The 25,363-nt window shown below is 41.9% G+C and overlaps 1 protein-coding gene across 20 annotated transcripts in view; it reads left to right on the forward strand.

Moving 5' to 3' along the window:
* LOC118288653 (adhesion G protein-coupled receptor L3-like) overlaps positions 1-25,363 on the forward strand; it is a 192,960-nt gene that overhangs the window by 150,039 nt on the left and 17,558 nt on the right. For all 20 annotated transcript variants that reach the window (XM_035615117.2, XM_035615134.2, XM_035615195.2 and 17 more), the window contains 6 exons: positions 3,980-4,102; positions 5,282-5,487; positions 7,839-8,015; positions 16,466-16,675; positions 18,604-18,824; positions 23,595-23,661. In XM_035615117.2, the coding sequence (XP_035471010.1) occupies positions 3,980-4,102; positions 5,282-5,487; positions 7,839-8,015; positions 16,466-16,675; positions 18,604-18,824; positions 23,595-23,661 (1,004 nt within the window). The remainder of the gene's footprint in view (positions 1-3,979; positions 4,103-5,281; positions 5,488-7,838; positions 8,016-16,465; positions 16,676-18,603; positions 18,825-23,594; positions 23,662-25,363) is intronic.

Genomic DNA, 25,363 nt, shown 5'->3' on the forward strand with positions numbered 1-25,363 from the left:
GATTAATGCCTCCTCCCCCACAGGAGGTGAGGCTTGGCAGGGCTGCTCATGGCTGATGGCAGTTAGCTGTAAATTGACGATTATCTTAAATGATTGTGTTTATATTCATGTAAATTATTAGCTGGAATTAACCACTAGTCGTGCGGATCTGGAATCAGTGCTCATTATTCAGTGTGCAAATACCAAGTGAGCACAGATATAATGGAACTTCTGTCATTACTATTTTCCCCAGTGGTGCTGTTGAAAAGTGGAATTTATTAAATCTGCGGTTTACATTGAGAATCATTTGCTAAGCATAAAATAAAATGGTATTCAATAACTTTTTTTTTTGCAGACAGTGGCTACTGGGCCCAGGGGAATTAAGAAAGAATAATGTTATGATGTATTGCCCTCTTCTCTGAACTTCTTTTTTTTTTTCCAAGTTCCTGCTGCCATGGCAACCAAAAAATATAGGTCTACTGACTTAAAAGGAAGCAAGCGTAAGGAGAATTAATAAAATGGATTTTATTGTATCTGGCACACAATTCATCTGGGTATTAAGGAGATTCTGGGCTCGTTTGAAGAGGCGAATGAGCCGATGCCTGCACAGCTTTATAGCGCATAGTGGTAGCCTGGTTAATTATGTGCCGGTGACATGTTTACTAGGCCTTATCTCTCTGTTTGCCCGGCTCATTTTTTTTCCTGCCAGTTGGCTCCTGCAATCCCTCATGCCACGCGGGGTAATTAAATGAGGGCAAGGAGCCCCATTTAAACATTGATAATCCCTGCTGCGGCTAATTATTGATCTCTTGCACCGAATTACGAGTAAAGTGAAGGGCTATATGTGTGCAGGTGTACTGTAGCTCGCACACATCACACCTGGTGACACGCGCTCAATGTCAAAGTGATCCGATTTTTCCCCCGCTTTTAGAGCGAATAGAGCCAATGTTAAACCGTAAGAATGCCTTGTTCCAATTTTAGGCTTAAGCTGATGATGAGATCTTTTTTCTTTGCTCTCAGAGGGAAAAAAAGGATATTTCCTCACCCATTGTGTCTGAGTTTGTTTTCACGCGTCACATTGCGTGTGCGCTTCTCGGGCTTTGTCTGCACAAGAGGGCTGCTTCACTCTCTGCATGATAATCTTATGAACAGATTTCTGCCGATTAGCATGTTATTTAAACCGGCTTTGAAGGTATAGCCTTTGGGTCCAACATCTACTATGGCATCAAAGAAATTCCCCAAAGCCCATCGTAAGCTCTTTTACACAAACCACACGGGAAGGAGAATGAGAGAGGGGGAAGAAAAATGCTTCCTTTATTCTAAAGGCAGGGCTTGGAATCCGGGGAATGGTGAGCTATCTGGGGTATTGTCTTTGCTAAGTTGAATAGGAATGTATCACCAAACCCCCCCCCCGGTCTTTGCAAAAGCACAAGAGAATATTAATACAAAGTTGTTGTTTTTTTTTTTCATAGAAAGTATCGGAAGCCTCTGCATGAGAACAGATACAAAGGAGAGATTTAACGTGGCCTCCTTTGTGGCTTTTCATGCACACTAACCTTTATCAAAAGGAGAGGTGTCATAGTCCACTGACACGTCTGCTGAATGCCTCATCGGGCCTAATGACGCTTCTGTTTCTCACGCCTGTGTTTCAGATTGAGATTGTCCAACGCAGACCCGTCTGCCAGACTCTTTATATGTTGTTGCAATGGCTGCCATTAGTGCGGTGTCATTGACCATGAAAATGTAGATTTGGACCCCGCATGGTCGACAGATGGATGTAGGCAGCATGGACATGAATGTTGTTTTGTCTCAAGACACTGGTCTGAAATTCATCTTGACACAACAATAACAATTCAGTCATTGACACTGTACGTGAGGGAAGTGACCTTTTTAAACATACGTTTTTTTGCGGTTGGATCTGGCAGTAAAGGTTCTGCCGTTTGTGGAAGCAGCAGTTTGTAACTAATTCATACAAATGGGTGTTTCAGAAATGTGGGATTAAAATAGTGTACAAGTAAGATTGGACATGACTTGTCAGCCGCCAGTCAGATGTTGATGAATGAGCCAGTGGACTGTGAAACCATGGATGAAACAGCTTGTTCCAGTCAGCCAATGCAAGCTTCAACATCTTTGTCTAAACTCAACTCAAACTCTTAAAAGATGTGATTCGAGAGGCTCAGTGATGTGTCTCTCCGGCCAATCAGAGACCAAGACGGGGTGAGATTTGAAGACTGAAATAAAAAGGCAGGATGACGCAGGAGAGCATGGAGATCATTCAGACTTATTTGAACAGTCACCTATTGGGCTAATATTGTTGCACTATTATTTGTGAGTTGCGCAACTGTATCTCAATACGTGTTTATGTTTAAAATCAGATTTGGAAATGTGTAAAAGAATCTGCAAATGCGTTCATCGACTACAAGACAGCAAGTTTTGTAGTGTGAACTGCACAGCGATTTCGACGACTTTGAAAGTCATGCAGTCTGAACTTGACTTAAGAGAAACTAACAAAGATGACAGTTGAACATAATATGTTTATTTTACCTTAACCGCCAGCATGTCACCATGACTGCACTTCAGAATATAACATATTTATTTAAGAAAACTGTTTAATAAATTACAGCACCACTATGTGCCACCACGATAGTGTTTCCTTACAACCACTGCGTCACCTCTTCTTTCGGGGATATGAGTTTTGTGGAACTTTTCTGCAGACCTCCCTGGTGCTGTAATGAGTCACCAGATTCATCCGAGCGTGTCGGGAGTTAATGTGACATTTAGGAATGCCTAGACTGTACACAGGTCGCCGGCACTTGAGATTAGAGCAGACTCAACTGCTTTATTGAACCGAATTCTATCATACTCTAATAACTTTGATGGAATGTGCTTCTCCTTTCTGCCAGGCTCCTATCAGCGCCTCATTTTCCTCTGCTGAATGACGCCAGAGTCTTTGAGCCATAAATTGGGAGCTCGCCTCAGACACAACAGCTGTTGAGCTGCCGCAGAAAGCTCCCTCGTCCTCCCTCGCTGGTGTTTATCTCCTCCTCATATCACTCGCTCCCTGCTCATCATGAGAAAAAAAGATTCCTTGAAACGAGAGTCTCTGTTTTTTTCTCTTTTCAACGACAACCTAAAGTTTAAGAAGAAACAACGTCACCTGAACCCTTGTAATCATTTTATTAAGAAGCCTATAGTGAGACACTAACCTGCCCATCACACAGAGGGTTGAGAGGGAGAAAGTCCTTCAAAGCAAAGTGAGAATCAAGGAAGGATGTGTTGCATTTAGTGCCCGTTGGAGAGAAATAAAATCAGCTGCTACAAGAGGATGGCTTTTTGAATCAGTGAAGTGGCTGGAGATGTGAAGCTTGCTGCTTTGTCATGTAGTTGTTAGGTCTCTACCTGATGGCAGCGATGACAAGTGGTTCACACAGAGGTCAGGTGCAGAAGCATTCGAGTTGCTTTATTGTTCATTTAGTGTAACGCTTAGATTTTGACATTTGTGTGTTGAAAGGATTTTTTTTTTGAAAGATCAAAACGAGCGTTATTTTGACTGCACCATGTTATAACCTTGTTTATGTGATGTGAGATGAAAGGTAGCGATGGAAAAAAAGTTTGAGCTTTGAGAATTGACATTTACAATAGCACATTTTCCTTTATTTCTTTTTTATCTTTCCATTAATAATGCACTTTGGCTGATGTGACTAATCCATGCTTGCTTTTACAGTCAGCTGAGTGTTATTTAGCAAAGAGTTGTGTTTTGGATATTGATCAGAGTGGTATTTAAAAGTAATTTAAAAGATATGGCATTGTTATCAATATTCTCGTCTTACTCTTGGCAAGAAAACAAATAAGCACATTTGTAGATCTTAGCTGGATTTTGAAAACTGTTCTGCCTCTGCAGATTCTTGACTGTACAATTTGTAGCACATCTTATTCGCATTTGTTATTGATATATACATGTTTTCTTGTTGTGGTTTGTCCGGTGTGTGTGTGTGCGCAGAGCTGGAGGTGGCCAGGATGAGCACGGATGGGCATTTGCTTGATCTGAAGTTCCCACAAACTGGAGGACAAGGCAACTCTATCCACCTCTCTGCCAACACGCTGAAGCAGCATGGACGAAACGGTGAGTAGTCGAGTTTTCAGGTTGTCGATAAAACAGATATTTTACAACCTTACTTACTTGACTATAAAATAAATCCTTACTGGCATACAAGCATACAATCCTCTGTAATTAATAAAAGTTTCCTTTTGTTACTTTTCTCTTTTTCCACCTCTGGATTAGACACTGAATGGGGCTGCAGTGGTTTCGGAGGAATTCCATTGCACATTCTCATGAATAACATTCAAATTGCAGCCCAAATCCTTTGTTTGGGCTTCAAATAAAGCACAGGAATAGTTCTACCATCTTTAAATGTGGCCCTGGCTGTAGAATTAGTTATGTTCAAGTGCCGCCTAGACACAATACATGGCGATCTTCTGGAGCAACGCGGCCGTAACCCGTAATCCAGTGCCACAGCACCCAAATAGTTTTCTTTTCATCTGACTGAGTGATCTCAGTAACGGCAGGGGGGAACTTTCTTTCATATGAGTGCTCAAAAGTGAGACAGCAGGAGGGGAACGAGATGTGTAGGGGAGAGAAAGCGGAAATTATTAACAAGAAATATGCCTGCTTTTGTCAGTGCAAATTGAAAAGTGGCATTCACATTCTCTGAAAACTAAATTAAAATAAATGCTTGTTGATATAGGAAAGGTTTTCCCTTGTTTTCCTCTTGTGGAGCTATTTCTTTTTCAAGCCTTGACACCGATTTCTTTATTTTGACAGTTTTACTGTATTCAGTTTCTGAATCTTACGTTAATAACACGTCAGATGAGGGATTGTTTCCAGTATTGTTATGTACAGTATTTCCCCAGTGTTGCTTAAGTTCAGCAGTTCAATTTTTAAGCCACAAAGCCAAACAGCATTAAACTTGACTTGCTTCGACAGTTGGAAGAAAATAAAGAACAAACCATACACATCAGCGTTGCATTTCTTCCTATATGTTAGAATCGTAGTTCAACCTGAGTGGAAGCTTAGTGCTGCAATATACAGTTAAAATACAGTATTTTAGACTGCATTTTTTCCAGCTTCTTGGCTACAATGTCGGGAAGACTCTTTCCTGTGTTTACATGACAAGGGACCCCATGCATAAATGGATGCCCAGCAACATTGAGCGTTCGCATTTTAAATGGTTAAATGGTTCTCCAGCTGTGGCCTTCAATTACATGAAAAGACTGAATCCCTTGTCCCACCGTCCTCTTATAGGTGAGATCCGGATCGCCTTCGTCCTGTACAAACACATCGGGGTTTACCTCTCGACGGAGAACGCCAGCATGAAGTTGGGAAGTGAAGCCATGGCTACCAACTACTCTGTCATCGTCAACTCACCGGTTATCACGGCTGCCATCAACAAGGACTCTAACAAAGTCTACCTCTCCGACCCGGTCATTTTCACCATCAGACATCTCCAGGTAATGTTCTGCATCTGTGTTTGTTCAGTATTCATCTCTGAGTCTCTGTGTTTTTACCTTTGATGTTTCTGCCTCTGCCTGTAATGTGCTATTTGTCTCTCTGTATTTTACCTACGTGCACAAATACCCTTGCTCATAAACCTTCTTGATAGAACCATTCCATCACAATAATTTTTATCCCTGAGGCACAACAAAAATGCGCAAATCCCATCTCAAACCGGGGGAATTAAGTTAAAATGAGGAAGTTTTGCTCAGAGAAATGTGTGAAAAATTAAATTGTGGAAAACAAACAAAATTGCTCACCAGGTGATGGCGGGATGCATGTTATCATTTATTAGTTTGAACAAATACCAGCCTGATCTACTGAATAAATACAAATCTTATTGAGCGCCACTGGAGGCTGCTTAGTCATTGTGGGAGTCGTGACTTCTCCCTCTTGACTCCATTATCTTCTCCACACTCTGCTACGCTCGAAATATCCCTGTTTTGTCTACAAACAGCGCCTTGGGTGATTATCAGGGATGTTGAACCACCATGAGATAATTGCAGCGGGTTTCTTGTGTGGGAGGGACCTGGTCAGAAGCAACGGTGGTAGAGAAGCAGCGCAGGATGGAGAGTAAAAGGACGACAGCTTATGGATGTCAAAATTAAATAGCTGGAAAATGTCAGGGGGCAATGTCAGCATAGTTATTGCTGTGACTCACCTGCCTTAAGAGTAATTTGTAATTTGGACTGTAGATTCAGTCATTTTACTGTTGGTCAAATGTTGGGGCACCGGCGCAATTACACCCTTGTCTTTCTCAGCTCAAGTCATTTTAATAAAACTGTGCCCTTTTGGAAAAGTGTGTTTTCTACACTGCAGCCTCTTCCACTTATAAAAACTGGAGCGCACCAAAGCTACTACTGCAATAGTCATTTAATCATATTAAAAGCCCATAAACACACGCATTTACATATAGAGTATATTTTTTTCTGTACACCGTGGGCTGCACAACGAATCATAAAATAACTATGATTACAGTTAAACTTGATTGGATGTAATATTGACGTTTTGTGTATAGCGTGCTCACTCTAGATCATCAAATCAAGACCTCCCTGTTCTCTGGTAAACTGGTAAGCCAATCGGAGCTGTTGTAAAGGGAGCCCTCTGATTAACTGGTCTCTGTTTCCCAAGCTTAGTTGTGGCTGCAGGCAATAATGTGTCCTTATTTTATTCTGGGGGCATAAATCTTTTTTAATTTTGTTGGATGTTACTGTGATATTGTCTTTTTTTAAAAATTCATATTTGGCTCTATTATTTTAGTCATAACAATTCAGCCTTAAGTAAACTGTTTTATGATCACCATACCTTACAATATATTAAGCTTCCAGAACAAATCAAAGGTATGAATTATTTTTCTGGCATGCCGAGTCAACTTGAGCTCGCCCTTGATGGAATGGACCTGAGTTATCTTGACTGAGCAGGGGTTCCTATTTTTCAGGCTTCCCGCAGTTAAGTCCACGTGTGTTTTGGATCACTGGTCTTCTGGGATGATGATGTGTCCTCCAGTTATTGTTTCGCTTCCCTGCTTCACCACTTAATGGGACCAATTACAGTCATTAATGGGACAGAGGTTCATGCTATCTCCTTGCTGAGGAATGTTTTACACAGGGTTTGGGTGTGTGAAGGGTAAATTCAATCAGCCGCAAATTTACATTCACAGAGGATAAACCTTATTAGACTAATTACCCTCGAGCAAGTGTGAAACTATGAAAAACTCCGGCTCCTCAGTGTTTATAGTGAGGAATCAGATAAATTTAACCTTGGACGCTGTGAGACGCAGAGGAAAGGATAATGATTGTCCCCTTTCTTCTTCATTTCTGAAGCTACGTAAAGAAATTGGGCTCAAGAGGGAAATGCTGTTGATGTATCTATTTATCAGCAGTTATGTTTGGGTGTGCTTGTGTGTTACCCAGCCCCAGTATTGTGGATGACTTTAAAAAATGCCAAGCGGGATAGCAGGGAGGATTGTCGTTAGGGCCGTAGGCCGGCACAGACAGAGGTGGGTGCCCATTAAACAGTGGGGCAGTCCATTCTCACGCAGTGAAAGTTAAAGAGAAAGGTCAAAAAAGCATAATGAAAAACAGGCACGGGGCCACTTGATGCTGTATGACAGTAAAACCGCCTGCTTTTCGCCTTAGAATGGTTTTGGATTACATTGGGGGAAAATAGCTTGTTTTCAGGATGGTTACTTTGGAAACAAAGGAAAGTAGAAAATGGACAAAGCCGATGGCTGTTTCTCTGTCATTAATTCCACTCTTTGTTTGATTCTACTGATTTATTTATGCAATTTTGTTCCCACTCTTAACAGCAATCAAAGGAGAACTTCAACCCTAACTGTTCATTCTGGAGTTACTCCAAGAGGACAATGACTGGTTACTGGTCGACGCAGGACTGCCGTTTGCTCGGCACCAACAGGACACACACCACATGCTCCTGCACCCATCTGACCAATTTTGCTGTTCTCATGGCTCACGTGGATGTCAAGGTAGGACGACACGTCTGTCAAAAAGATTGACAAGTTGCGAAACGAAAATGCACGATCCATTGTGGTGTCAGTTCCATTCCAAGTAGGGGCGTTATCACTTGGAACTATTCAACTATTATTCAAATTCTTCTTTGTCTTTTGTTTTTTAATAGCAGTTGGCAAATAGCTTTTAGATATCATTACCGCCACCTTGTGGCAGTGGTAACATATCAATAATAATAATAATAATCAATTTCATTTATAGAGCACTTTTCATTGCTAAAAGCAATCTCAAAGTGCTTACTTACTTACTACCAGGTGCTGGAAAACCAACGGAAAGTGGTTTTTTTACAATACAATGGACGTCTTTTTTCGTACACTGTCATTTATTTCTCAGGTATTAATTCTTGGATCTTGATGAAAAAAAATCTGTCATATTTAGAGGACTGATAAATATGAGCATGTACAATTTGGTGTGGCTTGAATGTGTCTTGCACTCTACCGAGTGTCGTTCTAGTTTACTTATTATTTCAGGAAATACTTAGAGGGAAATATGGCCCAATTGTTCACTTGGACTCAAAAACATAAAGCACTTAGATTTTGTTGGTCAACAATCTTAACACACTGATTATTATCATTATAATTCACAAACATATCTAATTATATCACAATTTTCAACTCAGGAACAGAAGGGGAGATGATGACCATATGTATAAACAGTATGAACCGTGTTTTTTAACTTGAGCAATAGGTAAGCTAGCAGAATTAAACAGTGGTTTGCCTACTTTTAGTCTTTGCTAGTGAGCAAAACATTGCCTTACTCATATCCTGAGCTAAATTTTACTTTTGAAACATTAACTCTGTTTCTGGACATTTTTGAGAGCTGAACCCAAATGTACATGTATTTGATCAAGGATATTAGTGTGAATTCATTTTACAGTGAAGCAAGTAACCCCGAGTTATTTATGAATGTATTTATTTATCTGTTTATACAGTTTACGTGGAGGGGTGGGGGTTGGGGGTTGAGAAAACATTTACTTTGTATCCCCACATTGCAGGGTTCTCTCGAAGCACCATGTGTTATTTTGCCTGCAAGGGTTGCAACAGAAACAGGGTGAAGCAAGTGGGATGTGCAGTGGAGATTAACATAGAGAGGGTGATGTACAAAAGAAAAAAATAAGCAGCACTATAGTGGAAAAAAAAGTTATTTGGCCGTGAGATTTGTGTGGCGCAATTGCTGTGGACAGCTATCACCATTGCTGGGTGAAAAAAAGACAGAAAAGGAAAGGAAATGGGTGAAGAGGACAGAAAAGGGAGGGGAAGCAAGTTGGAGAATGGTAGGTAGGAGAATTTCTGGTCTGGGAAGAAGCTGTATTGTTGTTGTGATGCTGACGGACAACTTAATTATTTCTGTCACAGGAAGTTTGAGGAGCTGGCTGCTGACATAGCCGAGTAGTTCTTGGTATCTGGTGTGGCATCTGTCTCTCCAGAGCCTCTTTTCTGAATCAGTGAGAGGAACAAAAAAAGGGAAAAAGCAACTCTTGAGTGCTGTCCCAATTGGCCCCATTGATGAAACCACTTGACCATCTTTCACCTCCCTTCACATGCCTCAGTCGTCCTCTTATCTCCCCCACAGCTACAAGTGCAAAAAAACCCATTCATGTACACAATAATCAACAGAATCACTTTTTTTGGTTTGTTTCCCCTGTACACGTGACTTCTGGGGGGTCTGCGATGGTGTGAGCTACTCCTGGCTAAAGGGATCCACTGTTTGTCACTCAGCAGCGTGACTTTCGGACTCGCTAAGCTCTCTGCAGGGCTGCAGCCAAGTCTGGAATAGAGAGAAAGTGGCGAAGAATGGGAGCCTTCACGCAATGAAAGCAAAGCAGCAGAAGCAAAAAAAAAAAGAAGAGAGAGAGAGTAAAAGGAGCGCTTTCAGTCACACCAATCGCTAACATTTTGTAAAGCCTGGCTTGCTTGTGGCGCTGCATTCACTGGAGGAAAGTGGACAGTGGTTACACCCCAGTTCTGACTGATAGCATTTTTTTTTTCTTTCATCGTCTCTTATTCTTTATCTTTTCGACTTGGCTGCAATAAAAGGCTGCTTGTTGGAGGGTGCCACTGAATGAGCGATTCAGAGGCTTTTTTAAATTTGTCCAACTGTCACTGTGTTTTACTTCAACACGCAGTGAATGGAGGGACAGTGTGTGTGTGTGTGTGTGTGTGTGTGTGTGTGTGTGTGTGTGTCTGTGTGTGTGTGTGTGTGTGTGTGTGTGTGTGTGTGTGTGTGTGTGTGTGTGTGTGTGTGTGTGTGTGTGTGTGTGTGTGTGTGTGTGTGTGTGTGTCACAAGAGAGACAGAGAAAGGCATTTCATAAATTGAAGATCTGTTTTTGTATCCATGGCAACAGAACATACCATGGCTCATGCCTGCTTTGTTATTACTCATTACCCTCAGAGCAACAGATTATATTCTAACCTTGTTTATTTCTCCATGGCATCTCAGAAAGCAAAAAAACAAAAAACAAACAAACAGCAAAACAGATTTATTAGTTAGGCAGGCTGTAATTACAATTTTTCCTTTGGAGGACAGAGGCTCGCTACCGTATCACCATCATCTTTCATCTTGTTGTTTTTTTGGCAGTTCGCACACTAGCTGAGAATAAGATCTTTATGTTCTGCTTAATAAGCCGTCGTCTGCATCACACTTGCAGCGTAACAGCACGGAGTAATGATTGCATTCAAAGTGCCACGTCCTTCACTCAAATTAGAAGTGGCAAAAACGCGAGTTCCTATTTCAGCTCATATCTGGTAGAAACAAGAGGCCAGCGCTGTGTGAAAACATTCCTTATGGATAATCATACCTGACGGCAGGTTCTACAGTCTTTAGCGCGGTTACCTAGGATAAACTGTCCGACTTCTGCCTGAAGCTTTGACGTGACACATTTGTCATGAAAATAATGTTTGTGCATTAATGCACTTTTTTTAACAACAACCCTTGTTTTTACACCCAACCCCACGTTGATTGTAAGTGTGGGCAAGGTAAAAACACTAGCCATTCATATTCATGAGAAACCTAGAATAACCTCGAATGTGCTGCACAGACTGTCAGATTATTAGACACACTCATCAGCGGAGAAACTCCAGACTGTGTCTCATCGGGATTAATTACGTTTGAAGTCAATTGTTTCCTCCGAATAATTTTTCTAATTCACATATTGTAGATGTTGAAACCTTGTTGAAAATTTTGTGATCACGTACCCAACGATGTTTAGAGCTGTGGTGGTTTCTGATGTAATGGTCTTAACTAAATTACCAAATGTGAAATCTGTTTAAAGCTACAGACTCACAGGAACTCATTAGTGACAAATACCTAAACTGAGCCTCCTACTTTTCACCAGCAAACGCACGCTCCCACCATATCTGTCAGATGCAGGAGATCAGGTAACCGCCACTCAGACGAGCTCACAAGGGCATCAAGCGCTGCCCGTGTCGCCACTCGAGCCCTTTGTTTTGCTAATTTTGAGCTATCTTGCCAGAGAGCTGACGCTTCTGACTGATCCTGCAATCTGAGCAGAGAAGTGCCGTTGGCGGCATAAACAAATTAAAAACTGTACTCGCAGACGGCAGCAGGCAGCTGCGTGCGGGAGATTATGTCTCTTTTGTCTTTTTCAGAATGACTGCAAACAAGGTTTTTTGAGGGAGCGATGTGAGCGTGGGTGTTCTTTGATGTGACTCTGCTGAGACTAACCTCGAGATGTCCTGTTACTGAGCCTTGAGACATTTGCTGCGATCAAAGATGCTTCAAATGCATCAGAAATAAATTCACTCCAATGTGGAAAAGATTGTTTTACTTACTGATATTAGTGGTGATTTCCGTTGCACAGTTTAGTCCCTTTGTTGCATGAACCTTTCTGGGTCACTTGGGCTTGCTTCAGGGAATGCAGCAGCTGAATGAATGTCAGAACAACTAATCACGGACCACTATTTCATCAGGGTCCACTTTAGACATATTTCTTAAGATTCCCTAATGCCTCAAGCCCATTCAAGCTCCTAAGGCTCCTTATTGAATCCTTTCCTGAATGTAAGTCTGCCATTTGTGAGGATAGCTAGTGGGCATTAAGAGAAAGGAAGAAATGTTTTTTCAATATGGGCTAAACCACAAGACCCAGCTCAAGAAATATATACCTGCCCGGGTTCCTCCTACAGGCCATTATTTACATAGCAGATATGCGTGCTGAGGCAGGCCCCAGGGAGGCATCGAGCCACTAGTAAGTGGCATAATTCCCGACAGACCAGTAAGTATAAATCAGTAGCACATCCCACTGGATGATGGAGAGGGTGATATTTGGGTAACATTCATCACTGTCCTTACACGACGTCTCCACGCTGGCACCATCAGACAGTGACTATGATGACAAAGGACATTCAAGGTTAGGTTTGTGTTTTATGATGTAACAGATTGTATAAGTAGGTTACGATACTGTACACACACACACACACACACACACACACGAGTGATGGTAAAAAATAAACCCAAATCTGAGAAGACAAGAGACCATGTCAATTACTATAGGAGCTGAAATACAAGCTTGGGAATAATACCATAGTTATTGTAGCTTAGAAAACAGTGTGACATTAGGAACATGTGCTGAATGTCAGCTCCCGCCACGCGAGCAGGAATCTATCGCTCGGCTCTTTGAGATGTGACGAATTTGCCTGGATCCCTGATTCATACGTCCTCTCTGCCACTGCTCCTCATCCTTATGCAGATCATAAATCCTCGGTCATACCGCAGGTGAACTTGTCACATGACTCCCTGCAGTGGGCCACTGGCCCCTAGCGCAAATGTCTGCCCTGCCCGACTGTATTTCATGAGTCACAGCTCTGCTCTGGAGGCATATAGGGAGATTTATGCATTTTAATTGGATTGGCTTCATGGCCCCATGCTGAGGGCGGTTCTTTGAGGTATATACGATTGATGCTCTCATCTCCCCGCCACTTCACCCTCGTATGCTCTTCAGAAGACCTGATAGTGAAGATTTTGTCTCTAAACAGAGGATGTTGTGGTAATTACGTGCATATGATTTTATGTTGGCTTCAGATAGATTGGCTGGAATGACTGTGCTCATCGCCACACCTGCTCCTCCTCGTCAGCCTGCTCAAGTGCCCAGAAACCTTATTTTTGTGCTGCATGGGAGCAGATGAGTGGCAAAAGCAATCTCCTCCGGCAGCCCCGCAATGAAAAATATGTGTGTTTAAGAAATAAGAGAGAAATGTAGGTGAGAAAGATTGGAAGACAAATCGAATGTGTACAAATGCGCTCGCCCCGCTAAGTCACACGGATGCCGCACGACTCGGCCGCCCTCGTAACACAGCGAGTGAATTTTTGAGCAAATTGTCTCGGCCCACTTTAGAGACCCCTGTACAGGTTCCCATCATGGAGGTTTGTAGGTGTGAGGTTAGGCGCAGAGGCTCTGCAGATCACATCATTTGCCATCCTGTCTGGGCAGAGCTCCCGGTAAAGGGGAACTTTTCAGCCGAGACTCTGGGGCTGGTGACGTCTCTGCCATCATCCACCTCCCAGAACAAAGAAATCACGCTACAGTAAATCCATCACCCAGGTGTAGATACACTCCTCTCCCTCCTCTCTCTGTTGCCATAGCGTTGTCTCTTGATCCTCTTTTGCCTCTCTCTCTCTGTCTCTCTGACCCGGGCCCCCCTCTCCAATTGAAGGTGATATTGTGATGGATAGAGCCCGCAGCCCAGGCACTGCTCGCTAGACCTTAGGGTCCACTCACAATGTGCTGCAGCTTGTACCACCCACCGCCTCAATACCTCTGTCATGCAGCTGACTGAGAACAGACGCATGTGTCGCATGCACCACACACCTACAGAGCATGCAGGCACAAACAGCAGCATCTGTTGTCGCCCACCGTGCAGGCACTCCTCTACAGCAAGAGCTTACTTTCATACAAACTGGCATATACACAAACACACACAAACTGCTCCATATTACATCTTGCCAACCCCTCACTCCCCCACCCCTCTGAACGTATATACACAACGGCTCATCAGGCAGGAAAATCAAAAGAGCGCTTTCCCCAGACTCAAGGAGCACTGCGGCTGTTATTGTACGAGAGCCCCTTAATGATCAGCATCTGTTCCCCTCTCTGCTAGCGTTAGCTGGGGTTCCACTGAACAAGGCTTTTGTGCGATCCTACATCTCCCAAGATTCCTTACTGTAACCTGACGGGGGTTGGAGTAAAAAAATGGAAAAAACACCCACGGATGTTGGCGTTCCCTCTCTCCCTGCCCCCCCTCAGGAGATACTGCTGACTGTGGTCCAACCACGACTTAAAGATGTGCGGACACACGGAATGCTTTTGCAGGATTGTTCCTCAGTGTAAGAAAATATTTTCTTGGGTTTGTCCTTTGCTAGAGCTCGTGCATTATTTGCTGCAGGCCAAGACTGATTACACAGCCTTTGATATCAAACAGCCAAACTGTACTTGAAGTCTGGCGGGTAATATACAGTGTCAGGGCCTGATGTATACGCAGTTCGGGGGAGTGTATCTTATATTTCACACGTGCAGGTTTTTAACTGCCTGTCAATGCTAATAAACTGTCTGCCTTGAACTATTTGTGACATTCGTCTGTGTTGAAAAAAATCCCCTATTTGATCCTTTTTAACATTCAGATGTTGTCACCACTCAACTGTTCCACCCATACAGTCCTAGAGTGCCATCAGGGATGACAGATTACTGTAAGGAGGTTAACAGATTTCTTTAAAATTACCCACAGCCCTCCCCCACTTACACTTTTTGCCTCCCTTTTTTTCCTTTTTTTTTTTCTTCTTCCTTTTTTTAAATCAATGCCCAGCTGGCTGAGGAAGAGGACAACTCCTTTGGGAAATTAGGATGCTTCAGTAGCTGACCAAAGTGTTGTGGCTGCAGTAATTATGTTTAGTTAATAAATCAAGATGTCACTCTGTGATGTTAATCTCCCCGCTGGAGACAGTTTTTTGATGTGTTTGTCTGGGCACGCATGTAACATGACGCAGAATTGTCAGAGTAATTACAGATGTGAATCTCATTGGGAATCTGCACAACTGTTTTCGTCAATGTGAGCTTGTACAATGTAAAAATATTTTTGGTGTCCAACCTTTTTTTGTCGACACTGCACTCATCATTTTCAAATCTGTTTATTTGAATTGATTTTAAATTAGATATCTAATAACGAACAAGAAAGCCACGTTAAGTCATCATTTTTCATGATGTCATTATCAAGTTCACCGCAGATTTTATTTCATGAACACATAAGGCTATTGAATGGGGATCTACCATCAAAGTCTGTATGCAATTTCCCAAGTTATGGTCATATTTTCATGGAAATGGCCACAGTGACCATAACCTTTGACTTTAAAGGTCAAATGTATGTGTACATATGATCTCTGAATTGGCTCTAGTTTTGATATGCATGGTCAAGTGGTCGATAGGCCTACTATAAATGCATCTTTGATAGAAAGGTTAAATGTGATGAAAATTTGTGAACTCGGATGTGACGTGCCCGGAAGGGCTTTCAATTAGCTTTGCATTTCCACAACATTTGTCATCCATGTACTCAACAATGCTCATCGTCCATGATACCTGTTAACTATTATACATTATGTGAACACAATTGTATCTCTTGGCTTGTTCTGATGTTGCTTCACATGTCTTTGTTTCAATGTGCCTCTCCCCCATCGTCTCCCCAAGCATCCCTTTGTGCACTTTGCTTTTATGGACGGGTGTAAATTTTCTTTCATGGCTGCGGCAGAATCACTGTTGATCCTTATCTAGCCTGTGAAGCCACAAATGTAATGTCAGCAAAAAGGAATTTATTTATTTATTTTCGCACCCAAAACTAGCCATGGTGGCAAATTCCTATTTGTAAAGATAAAATGATCAGAAAGGCAACAGCGAAAGTTACTGTGCGTGTTGTGGTTTGATTGTATTCCTGTTGTGATGGCCTCAGCCACCTGTGGCCCGCTGGACTGCTCACTTTGTTTCACTCTGTTGCCCGACCAAAATGGAACAAGGGGGGGCATTTCAGATTGATTCAGCCTAACTAATTCAGGATTCATATCTTCCACCTGTGGCTCGCTGTGTAGTGCTTTATTGAATGCACTCACACCCACCCCTCTCACTACCCAAATGGAAATAAAAGCTTTAGGGTCGTTGCTGGGGTAGAATGGTGATATCATTTTATGGGCACTTTTTCATTTTAACCACTGATTGTTTTTTGGTTTGTTTTTCTGGCTTGTAAATGAATCCCGGTAAATGCTGTGCATACGTTATCTTTCTTTAGAGTAAATACCAATGTTCTTTTTGATATAATAATAATTATATATATATATATATTTCCAAAATGCTTTTTCTGACATGATGAGAACCAACAATGGACTGGATGTTTCTCTCTCTCCATCTCCCAGCACACAGACCCTGTTCACGACATGCTCCTGGATGTCATTACCTGGGTCGGGATCCTCCTGTCCCTGGTCTGCCTGCTCATCAGCCTCTTCACCTTCTGCTTTTTCCGCGGCCTCCAGAGCGATCGCAACACCATCCACAAGAACCTGTGCATCAGCCTGTTCATTGCTGAGTCCCTGTTCCTGGTGGGCATCAATCGGGGTGACCAGCCGGTAAGACAGCTGCTGGTGAAGGGATGTTGTGCTACTGTAAAGTGTCTATATATGTAGCACCATCACAGTCAGCATGTTGCACAAAGTACAGCAAAATTTGTGTGGATATGTGATATAGGTTTTAGTCCATGTGGGCACATTTTTTGAACAACTGCAAGTCAAAATGAACAAGTGACTCTTTCTTTTCACCTTTCACAAAAAAATCTCTTCAGTCATTCAATTTGTTAAAAATCTTTCTACAAGTACATAGTCTGTAGCTGCTGCTGGAAGTGCTCGCTGAAATCTTTCCATTATTATTCTATTCACTTTTTTCCTCTAGATTTAAGAGCCTTGAAGTTTTGTTCATTCTTTTTTTTTTTTTAAGATGTAACCTCTGGTGTCCTGCTGTGCTATGAGTGGTACGTCCCAGTGAGCGCCAGCAGCCCTGAACATCTTTTCTGCCTGCCTCAGTGAAACAAAACACTGAATGAAAAGACTTTAATTCTTTTCCGTTTATTCTCCCTCAATTCGTTGGAGAAGCAATACTTGAACTTACTCTCACATACTCGCAAACCAACACGTCCTTAACCCTCTTACATTCTCACTCATCCATTCAACCCCACAATCACCTCCTGCATGGGGCAATTTTCCAATTTGCAAACACTCCAGGTTTATTTGGATTAAACTGCTCAATACCTAAACCACCTTCTAGTTTAATAATTGTTGTTTGGATTGCATTACTTTCCTGTAAGGGCTCAGCTGTGGTAGCAGGTGGAGGCACGCTGTCATTGTCAAGTGTGTGTGCTCTGCACTCACGCTGGAGACAAATGTGGAGTCATTACATGCATTCAGGACAGCAGAGGGCTTTGTTCCACCTACAGCTCCTTGCAATCGTGCCATTTTTGCTTTCTAATGAGGCAGAGTACACAGTTAGCTTTACTCTCGGAGGGGGAAAAAAAAGTTGAGTGGCTATAAATTCACTGTCTGAACAATATGAAATGATCTGTGACTATAAATTTATAATGGGGTCACGCACTGAAATACATCTTATTGCAAATAGTCTTTTTAATAATTTGGGGTGTTTATTTATTGTCATAGTTTCTATCATATTATCCCACACTGTTCGCAACAGTGCTACGCCCTCCTATTCAACCTCAGCAATTCTTTATTTCGCTTTTCAAATATCACCTCAAGTATCTCAAGCAAAACTCACAGGCAGCACTTCAGCAGGAGAGCTTCTTCCTGGTGAAGTTTAAGTTCATGCTTTGGCCCTACACCTTTACCCTTCCATTACATTTTATGGATTAATTCACTGCCCAGCTCTAAGATCACTCTCCTGGACTGCAATTAATGTCCACTTAACCTTTGAAATATTTAATTGAATCACTCTCAGTGACAAACTGCACTAGTTATGTTCAACTGTGCCAACAATTGGATCAATCCATGTAAGTATTGTATCCTCATTATTGTCAGAAAGTGAGACGGCACATGCAGACATGCCGTGTTCATGTCTCATCCGTGTGCACCTCTCATGAAGCTCATGAAGTGTATCTATATTTTGTGCTTGAATTCCCGTCTCCATTCATATCTGTCTTTCGTCAATGCCAGCCACCGAGCGAACAAACAAGACCACATGAGCGCACTAGCTTCAAGCGTTCTTCTGCCAGTTACTACAGGCAAACATCCAATTACTTCAGCCAAACAAAGCTTAGCAATGCTAATTGTAGGGAAGACACAAACATGGAGAGGTCAGAAAAACGCTGCTCGATTATAGTCACTTGGATGGCACACTTTGCCAGTCACTTGCCTTTTAGCAAGGCATTTAATCCTCCCGAAAACGAGTTAAATGCCCAAATGTGATTGGATTGAAATGTGTTTCTGTCTGTAAATTGACATTCCCCCCTGTCTTTATCTATCTCATTCCCCCTGCCACCATAAAACTTTCCCAGATTGCTTGTGCCGTCTTCGCCGCGCTGCTCCACTTCTTCTTCCTGGCAGCGTTCACATGGATGTTCCTGGAGGGCGTGCAGCTCTACATCATGCTGGTGGAGGTGTTCGAGAGTGAGCACTCGCGCCGCCGCTACTTCTACCTGGTGGGCTACGGAGTTCCTGCGCTCATCGTGGCCGTTTCAGCCGCGGTGGACTACCGCAGCTACGGCACAGACCGAGTGTAAGTACACGTGTCACTGGCTTGTGAGCACATCAGGCATTAGGAATTTGCTTTTACACTCATAACATGGTGGAACCTTTTTGAGATCCATTAAAGAACATTTGACATTATTTTTTCTCTGGGAAAAATTCAAACCCATACTTTAGAAGAAAGGGACATCTTCCTTGAAAAGTGCATTAGTCCATTTAACCAACACATCTTTTCAGGCATGTATTTACTATTACACATCAATATCCATTTACTGGTCATGTGAAGCACCACTAAGACAGTTGTATTATGTCTTCTGTTGAGGATGTCAGCTTTTTACACTATGTTTGAGAGAATATGGATGTCATCCAGGTACAGAAAGCCTGTCAAAACATGAAAGCAAAATATCTAATGGATAATGCAGGAGCCCTGCCACATACTCATACTTTGCTCCCATTTGGACCAAATTTGGGATATTTTGACCTTTAATGAATTGACTTTGTCAATTCCTTTCCTTGTCTGTCTGTTGTGAGTCCAGCATCTCTTTGAAAGTGAATTATATTTATTGTTCTGGTGAAATGTTGCATCAGATATTTAGTTATGAACACCAAACTGGAGAAAGTGCCATCCTCAATAGTTATAAGAATGTAAGGAGTGCAGTAGTATGGTTTGAGGTAGACATTTGTTGGGATGCAATTGCCATCTACATTACCAGCCTTTTTATTACATCACAGAACATTTTAAAGCTATTTTTGTCCAAAGGGACTTTTTTTCATGCACATACATGTGGATACATTTTGGGGTCAGCAACTTGCTCAGGGACTTTTTGCTCTTAGCAGGCTGCTCTACCAACTGAAATATAGTAATCTGTGACTGTGTGTTGTCTGGCTGTTATTGTTCCTGAAATTAATAATTAAACATATCGGATGTGTTTAAAAGAAACCAACTTAATGCTAATGTTTCACTTCATAAAAAGAAAAATAATACTTCCAGAGTTTTTGGAAAACATTGTTGAATCTGGGGATTGAGTCGACACTCTGGTGGGGTTATTTTGGGAAAAACAAGTGGGGGAAAAAAACTCCATAGTCTTCCCCTGCCTAACCAGATCTTTATCTGAGTATCTACACCCACCGAGACCCTGCTAACAACTTGACAACTGTTTGTGTTGGTTTGAGGGGCTTTAACAATGTCGCACATGACACTCCAATAGCTATTCCTCATCATCAACTTTTAATGAAGCAGAACCGTTACTCAAGCTGAGCACATTCCCCCACTGCTGAATTGACGTTTGTTGACAGTGAAAATGCTAACTTCAGGAGATAGTGATGCTGGCTGAATGTCGGGCTTCTGCGGTCCGTGTCTTCGGCGTTTTAGGATGCACAAATTACAGCATGGGAATGGAGAGTGAGAGGGGGAGAAAATGACAGGAGATTAACAAGAAGATGGGAGGAGGAGGAGGAGGCTGTCTTTTTATGTTTCCTACAGAAGCCCAATAAGATATCATTTCCCAGACTTTTCTTCTGAAATACAAAGTGGTCTATAAAGCAGTGTAATGCCAACCAGAGAATCGCCCTCCGTTCCTCTCAGTTAATCTCACAGCCATCTGAAAATAATGATGACCAGCATCAGCAGTTTGCTTCTGATATGTTTATCATATATGGCACACACATACACATACACCACAACTGGTAGACAGTGCATTTGTAGATTGGCGGAGCAATAGTTCTTAGTGATGGATGAGGTGATAGCTGCCACCGCCTGAGCTTTGGCATCATGTGAATAATTAAAGCCTGCCACCGGTGGGACAATTATATGCAGCCATTGAAGGATGAGGGAAGGGACAGGGCGTGACACGTGGTGAAGAACAGAATGTCAGGGATGGCACACAGGCCTGCCGAAAATTGATTTGGGGATCATGGCCGTGTTTTCACGGGGTGGCAATATTCTGAGCAGAAGTAATCCAACAAGTTTAAGTCAAAAGTGACCCTGGTGCAACAGATGAATGACGCCATGTCCAGTGACTCATAATAACTGGAGCATATTAAAAAAAGGCAGCAGCAGCCTGAAGGTCAGTTAGCTTATAAAGTCACCTGTCCAAAGTCAGAGATCAAATAATCTGTGATCCGGGAAAGTAAAGTAGGGTTTTCCATTCCGCTCCTCTCAGTAAATCCCCAAAATGTAGCCGTGGGCAAGGCACTTTACTCGCCTCCAGTCCAATGAGGCTGCTTAGTGGTCAGCATGCGATTCTGTGTAATTCATCAGGTTTAATCGGAGTAATACATCAACCATCTGTAAACTCAGGAGATGGAATTACAGTTTATTTTCCAGTAATCTAGTGGCTGTTCAACGTGAGCATGCAGGATAATGATGGGTACTGCTCAAAGTTCACTGCGGAGTTTTCTTGTAAATAAATACACTTTTGTTTACATTCACTGTTCCTCACCAAAACTATTATTTGAACCCTCGAGGGCCAAGACACATGTTTAATGCATTTCTGCCATTTTTATAATAATACCTTGAATCCTGTCCCGTTTACCTCAAATATCCTTGGATATCAGTTGTAGCTAATCTAGGGAATGGATGTTCTGAGATCTGATTGGATAATCTACTAGCATGTTTGCCACTTTCGTTTCGCTTGTTTACAGTTTGTGCAATTATAAGGAAATGGAAATCTTTTGTAGATGGGATCCTTCCTCCTTTTAAAATATAATAAATGTTGGTTTTCTAATTCGAGCCCGAACGATATATACCGGTTTGCAGATATAACGGTTTGCAGATATTATCGTCCGACATGAGCCATTCACAGACTTATTGGCATCGGCGTTTCTCTTTGCTGATATGCGCCGATTTGAAACCTTTTATTTTACAGGATAAACAATGCTGTCACAGCAATGCTCTGCGGACGGAAGCAGAAAGCTGCTAGTCATCCTCCTGGATGAAATATTTCAACCTGCTTTGCTCACTCATTGTTCACTAGCACTCTGTAATGCCAATGAAGTGAAGATCTCTGTTGCAAAGTTGTCTCTGCAGATAAAGTTGCTTGTGTCAGCTCACCTCATATTGGTTGCACAATGCCACGAGCATCACTCCAAAAGCCAAACGCCACTATGACACAAAAACTGGGAAGAGAGAAGAGGCATTAAAAAAGAAAATGAGAGCCCACAGCTCCTGCCACCCACCGTGTCTTTAAATCTTTCTGTGATCGGAAGGAGGAGGCAAAAACGAACAATATAACCTTCAGCATAATTTATAACAGCGACGTCGAGCAGCGTGTGCTTTGATGAGCTGCCCGACTTTCTGTGCATGTTCTGAAAGCTTTTGTTTTGCCCTTGTTCACTTCTTTGTGTGTCTGCATGTGTTTTCTTTTGTGGTGCCTGCTCTCATCCATTGATATAAGTTAGGGGGAGACATATCAAGTTCCTGTAACAGCAAAGGAACAGTCAATTTTTGTCCTGTCTCTTCTCCTACTGTATTTTCTCTTGTTTGTCTCTGAGCTCTTTGACAACAAAAAAGTGAAACACTCAAACTTGTCCGTGGCAGTTGAGGTTTTTCCGCCTGAATTTTCACTTTGTGGGCAACATTGCTGAAAATAATGACGATGCCTCATTTTGTTTTTCCTCCAAGGGAATGGGACCAAAATAGCAGTCATCGTATCACTGCTCATTATATTTTGCTTTGTTTTGCTATTGTATTGTCTCTGTAAAAGTGCAAGAATGTTGTTGGTTCCGTGAAAAATAAATTTTCGTGAATCGCATTTTTAAAGCAAGCAAGCAAGTCATATTTTTGAGACAACGTATATAGTTACTATTCTTTCTAGTTTTGCCTTCAGTAATTTTTTCCCACCACAGTCCGTGTTTAAAGCCCTGTGGGTGTGTTCCTTTAAAGTGCGTCGTACACTATACTTTGCCTTTAAAAGCATTAGAATTACACTTAATTCTCTGCCACTTCCATTTTCCCTCTCTGTCAGCCTGAATGACAACGCTGCTGTATGAACTGTAATTTTCCAGTGGCCAAAAATGGAGGCGTGTGTCTGCTGCAGTAGCGGAGATTAAAAGATTAATAATTCAACCACAGGTCATGAATCAAGTTTTTTCTTTTTTTTTCTTTTGCCATTTCAAAGCTGAACTGTCACCTTCCGCCGGCCCTGTTGCTTTTGGTCTGTGTTTAATTTTCCCCAGCGGAGGAAGAAGTGACTATCTGTAATGTTTTGTTATGACGTATGAGGTCGGAAGAGCGCATTACTTCATTATTGACATAATTACAGCAGGCCTGCATAGTCATCACGGTTAACATGAGCACGTAAGACACTTTGTTGAGTGCCTGAGGACTGTGGTCATGTTTGTCAGGGTCAAGGTCAAGGTCAATCTAATTCCTTTGGAGTCATACAGTTGGAATTCAATAGAGAACTAATTGAATCAGCAATAAATTATCATTTGGGATCATGATTTGCTTCCTTAACCTGACAAATTGAAGAAGAAAAAAAAGTCCATTCACTGTCGGCCATCTTTTACAGTTCTAGCTACATCCCGCTCCTGTTATGTCTTATATTTTTGGTACTTTTTATTATTGATGCTTTTTTTCCCAAATTCTTACTGATGGTCCTCATTTTTTCTCACTGTAGTCTATGTTTTGAAGTGTCACCCCAGCCTCCCTCTTGATTTCCATCATCTAAATCAAAGTATGAAGATCTAACCTCACATCTTTTTTTTTCTCCTCCCTCACTTTCTCCACCTCATATTCACCATATTCCTCTGTCTTTTGTCATGCCCCCCCTTTCTTCTCACTCCATCTCTCTCATTGCAGTTGCTGGCTTCGCCTGGACACCTACTTCATTTGGAGTTTCATAGGACCAGCAACCTTGATAATTATGGTAAGCGTAACCCTCCCTGTCTGCTCATTAACCCTACTTAGCCTGCGGGTCGTCGCTTTAAATGGTCCACCAAGGTTCGCTTTTTCCAGCTCCTGTCCTCCCTCCCCTCTCTGCCCTGTTGAGCATATATGCCACCGCCGGGCACAGAGCCGTCCACAAAAATGAATGAGGGGTGCAGAGAATGTATTGCAGCTTGTCACCCTGCTGCAGTCACCGGCTGAGACAATTCTGGGGGGTGGTGGGTGGGATGGAGTGAGCGAGAGAAAGAGAGAATGAACTCTGCTCAGTATGCAGTGTTGGAGTAATCCGCACTGCGATTATGATTGATTTTGTTCCCGTTCCAACTTGTTCTATACCTTCTTCCATCTCCTCCTCGCATGCGCACACACACACACAAACAAACACGCACACACAGACACACACGCAGCCCTGAATGCAGATATGTGAACATTACACATACTTTATGTGTCTGTTCCCAACTAGGAGAGCACAAAATTTTCTAATAAAATAGCTCATTTCTCGATCCAACCGCTTTAAATCTGATGTCATACAAGACAAGATGTTGCAGAGCTTTAAATAACACTGTGCCACCAGAGACTTGCTCCTAATTGGATACTGGTCAGCAAACATAATATATATGTATGAAATCAGGAAATGAACATATGAATATCTCTAACAAATGGAAAAAAGAGACAGTATACTCCTTCAAGAAGATTATCAAATGCAAAAATACACCAAAATATGTCTTCCCAACATCTTTTTAAACATCTCTCACTGCCCGGCTACAATCTGGTTGCTAAATCCAGACATGAATAATGCACTTTCACGCTCCAGTTTGAAGCAATCATCCACAAAGCATTTCTGTGGTTCTCATGACTGACTATTTTCACTTTTAGATTTAGACAAACAAGAGGATTTATGCCGGGAAGAAGGTTAGAGCTCAGATTCAATTCTACCCTTGGGCATTTGTTGAGGGTTTGGCAATTTGAAGAAGTTAAGAATGAGGAGGTTATTTATTTTTTCACTTCATATAAGGTGAATGTCACAAGTAAGTATAAGAAAAGTAAGTGGAAGCTCACTAATTGCTGACATTTTTGAGGAGTCATTCTGAAAACCCCATGCCGCAACCAGATTTGAGTCATTTTCCACTTTTATGATTAGTGACTCTCAAGCGAAAGGGAAAATAATGAGATACGCCAGAGTGGGTCTGTTAAATGTACGTTTTATTTCTTTCTGATATCCAGCAGTCAAACAAAACTGAGATTGGCTTGATTTGACTTCGGTGATTGTTTATAACTTTTATTTCCTGAACTAATTTTTCTTGTTATTCAAAAGAAAAATATTGCACATTGGTACAACATAGTACTGTAAGTCAGGCATATAGGCACGTAGCATGGACGTAAATTGAAGTGTCTTATTTTATGGCACATCAGGGTGTTAATGAAAATTATACCTCACTCACTAAAGGCTGTCACTTTTAGACGTTGCAGAGAACAAGTTGTTATAAATGTTGAATTATTTACAAAAAAATTGACCAATACCAGATGTTTTTTTTTCCCCAGATGTACAAAATAACTGTAAAAGGAAGCAACAGTGTCACAGTTATTCCCTGTGGCTGCCTCTAAGTGTGAATATGATGAGACGAGTGTGAATAACTCAGACGGAAAGGCTCCCTCATCCAAATATGCAGCTGTCTTGTCCT

This window comes from Scophthalmus maximus, chromosome 12, assembly GCF_022379125.1.
Source record: "Scophthalmus maximus strain ysfricsl-2021 chromosome 12, ASM2237912v1, whole genome shotgun sequence".
Classification (NCBI taxonomy): Eukaryota; Metazoa; Chordata; class Actinopteri; order Pleuronectiformes; family Scophthalmidae; genus Scophthalmus; species Scophthalmus maximus.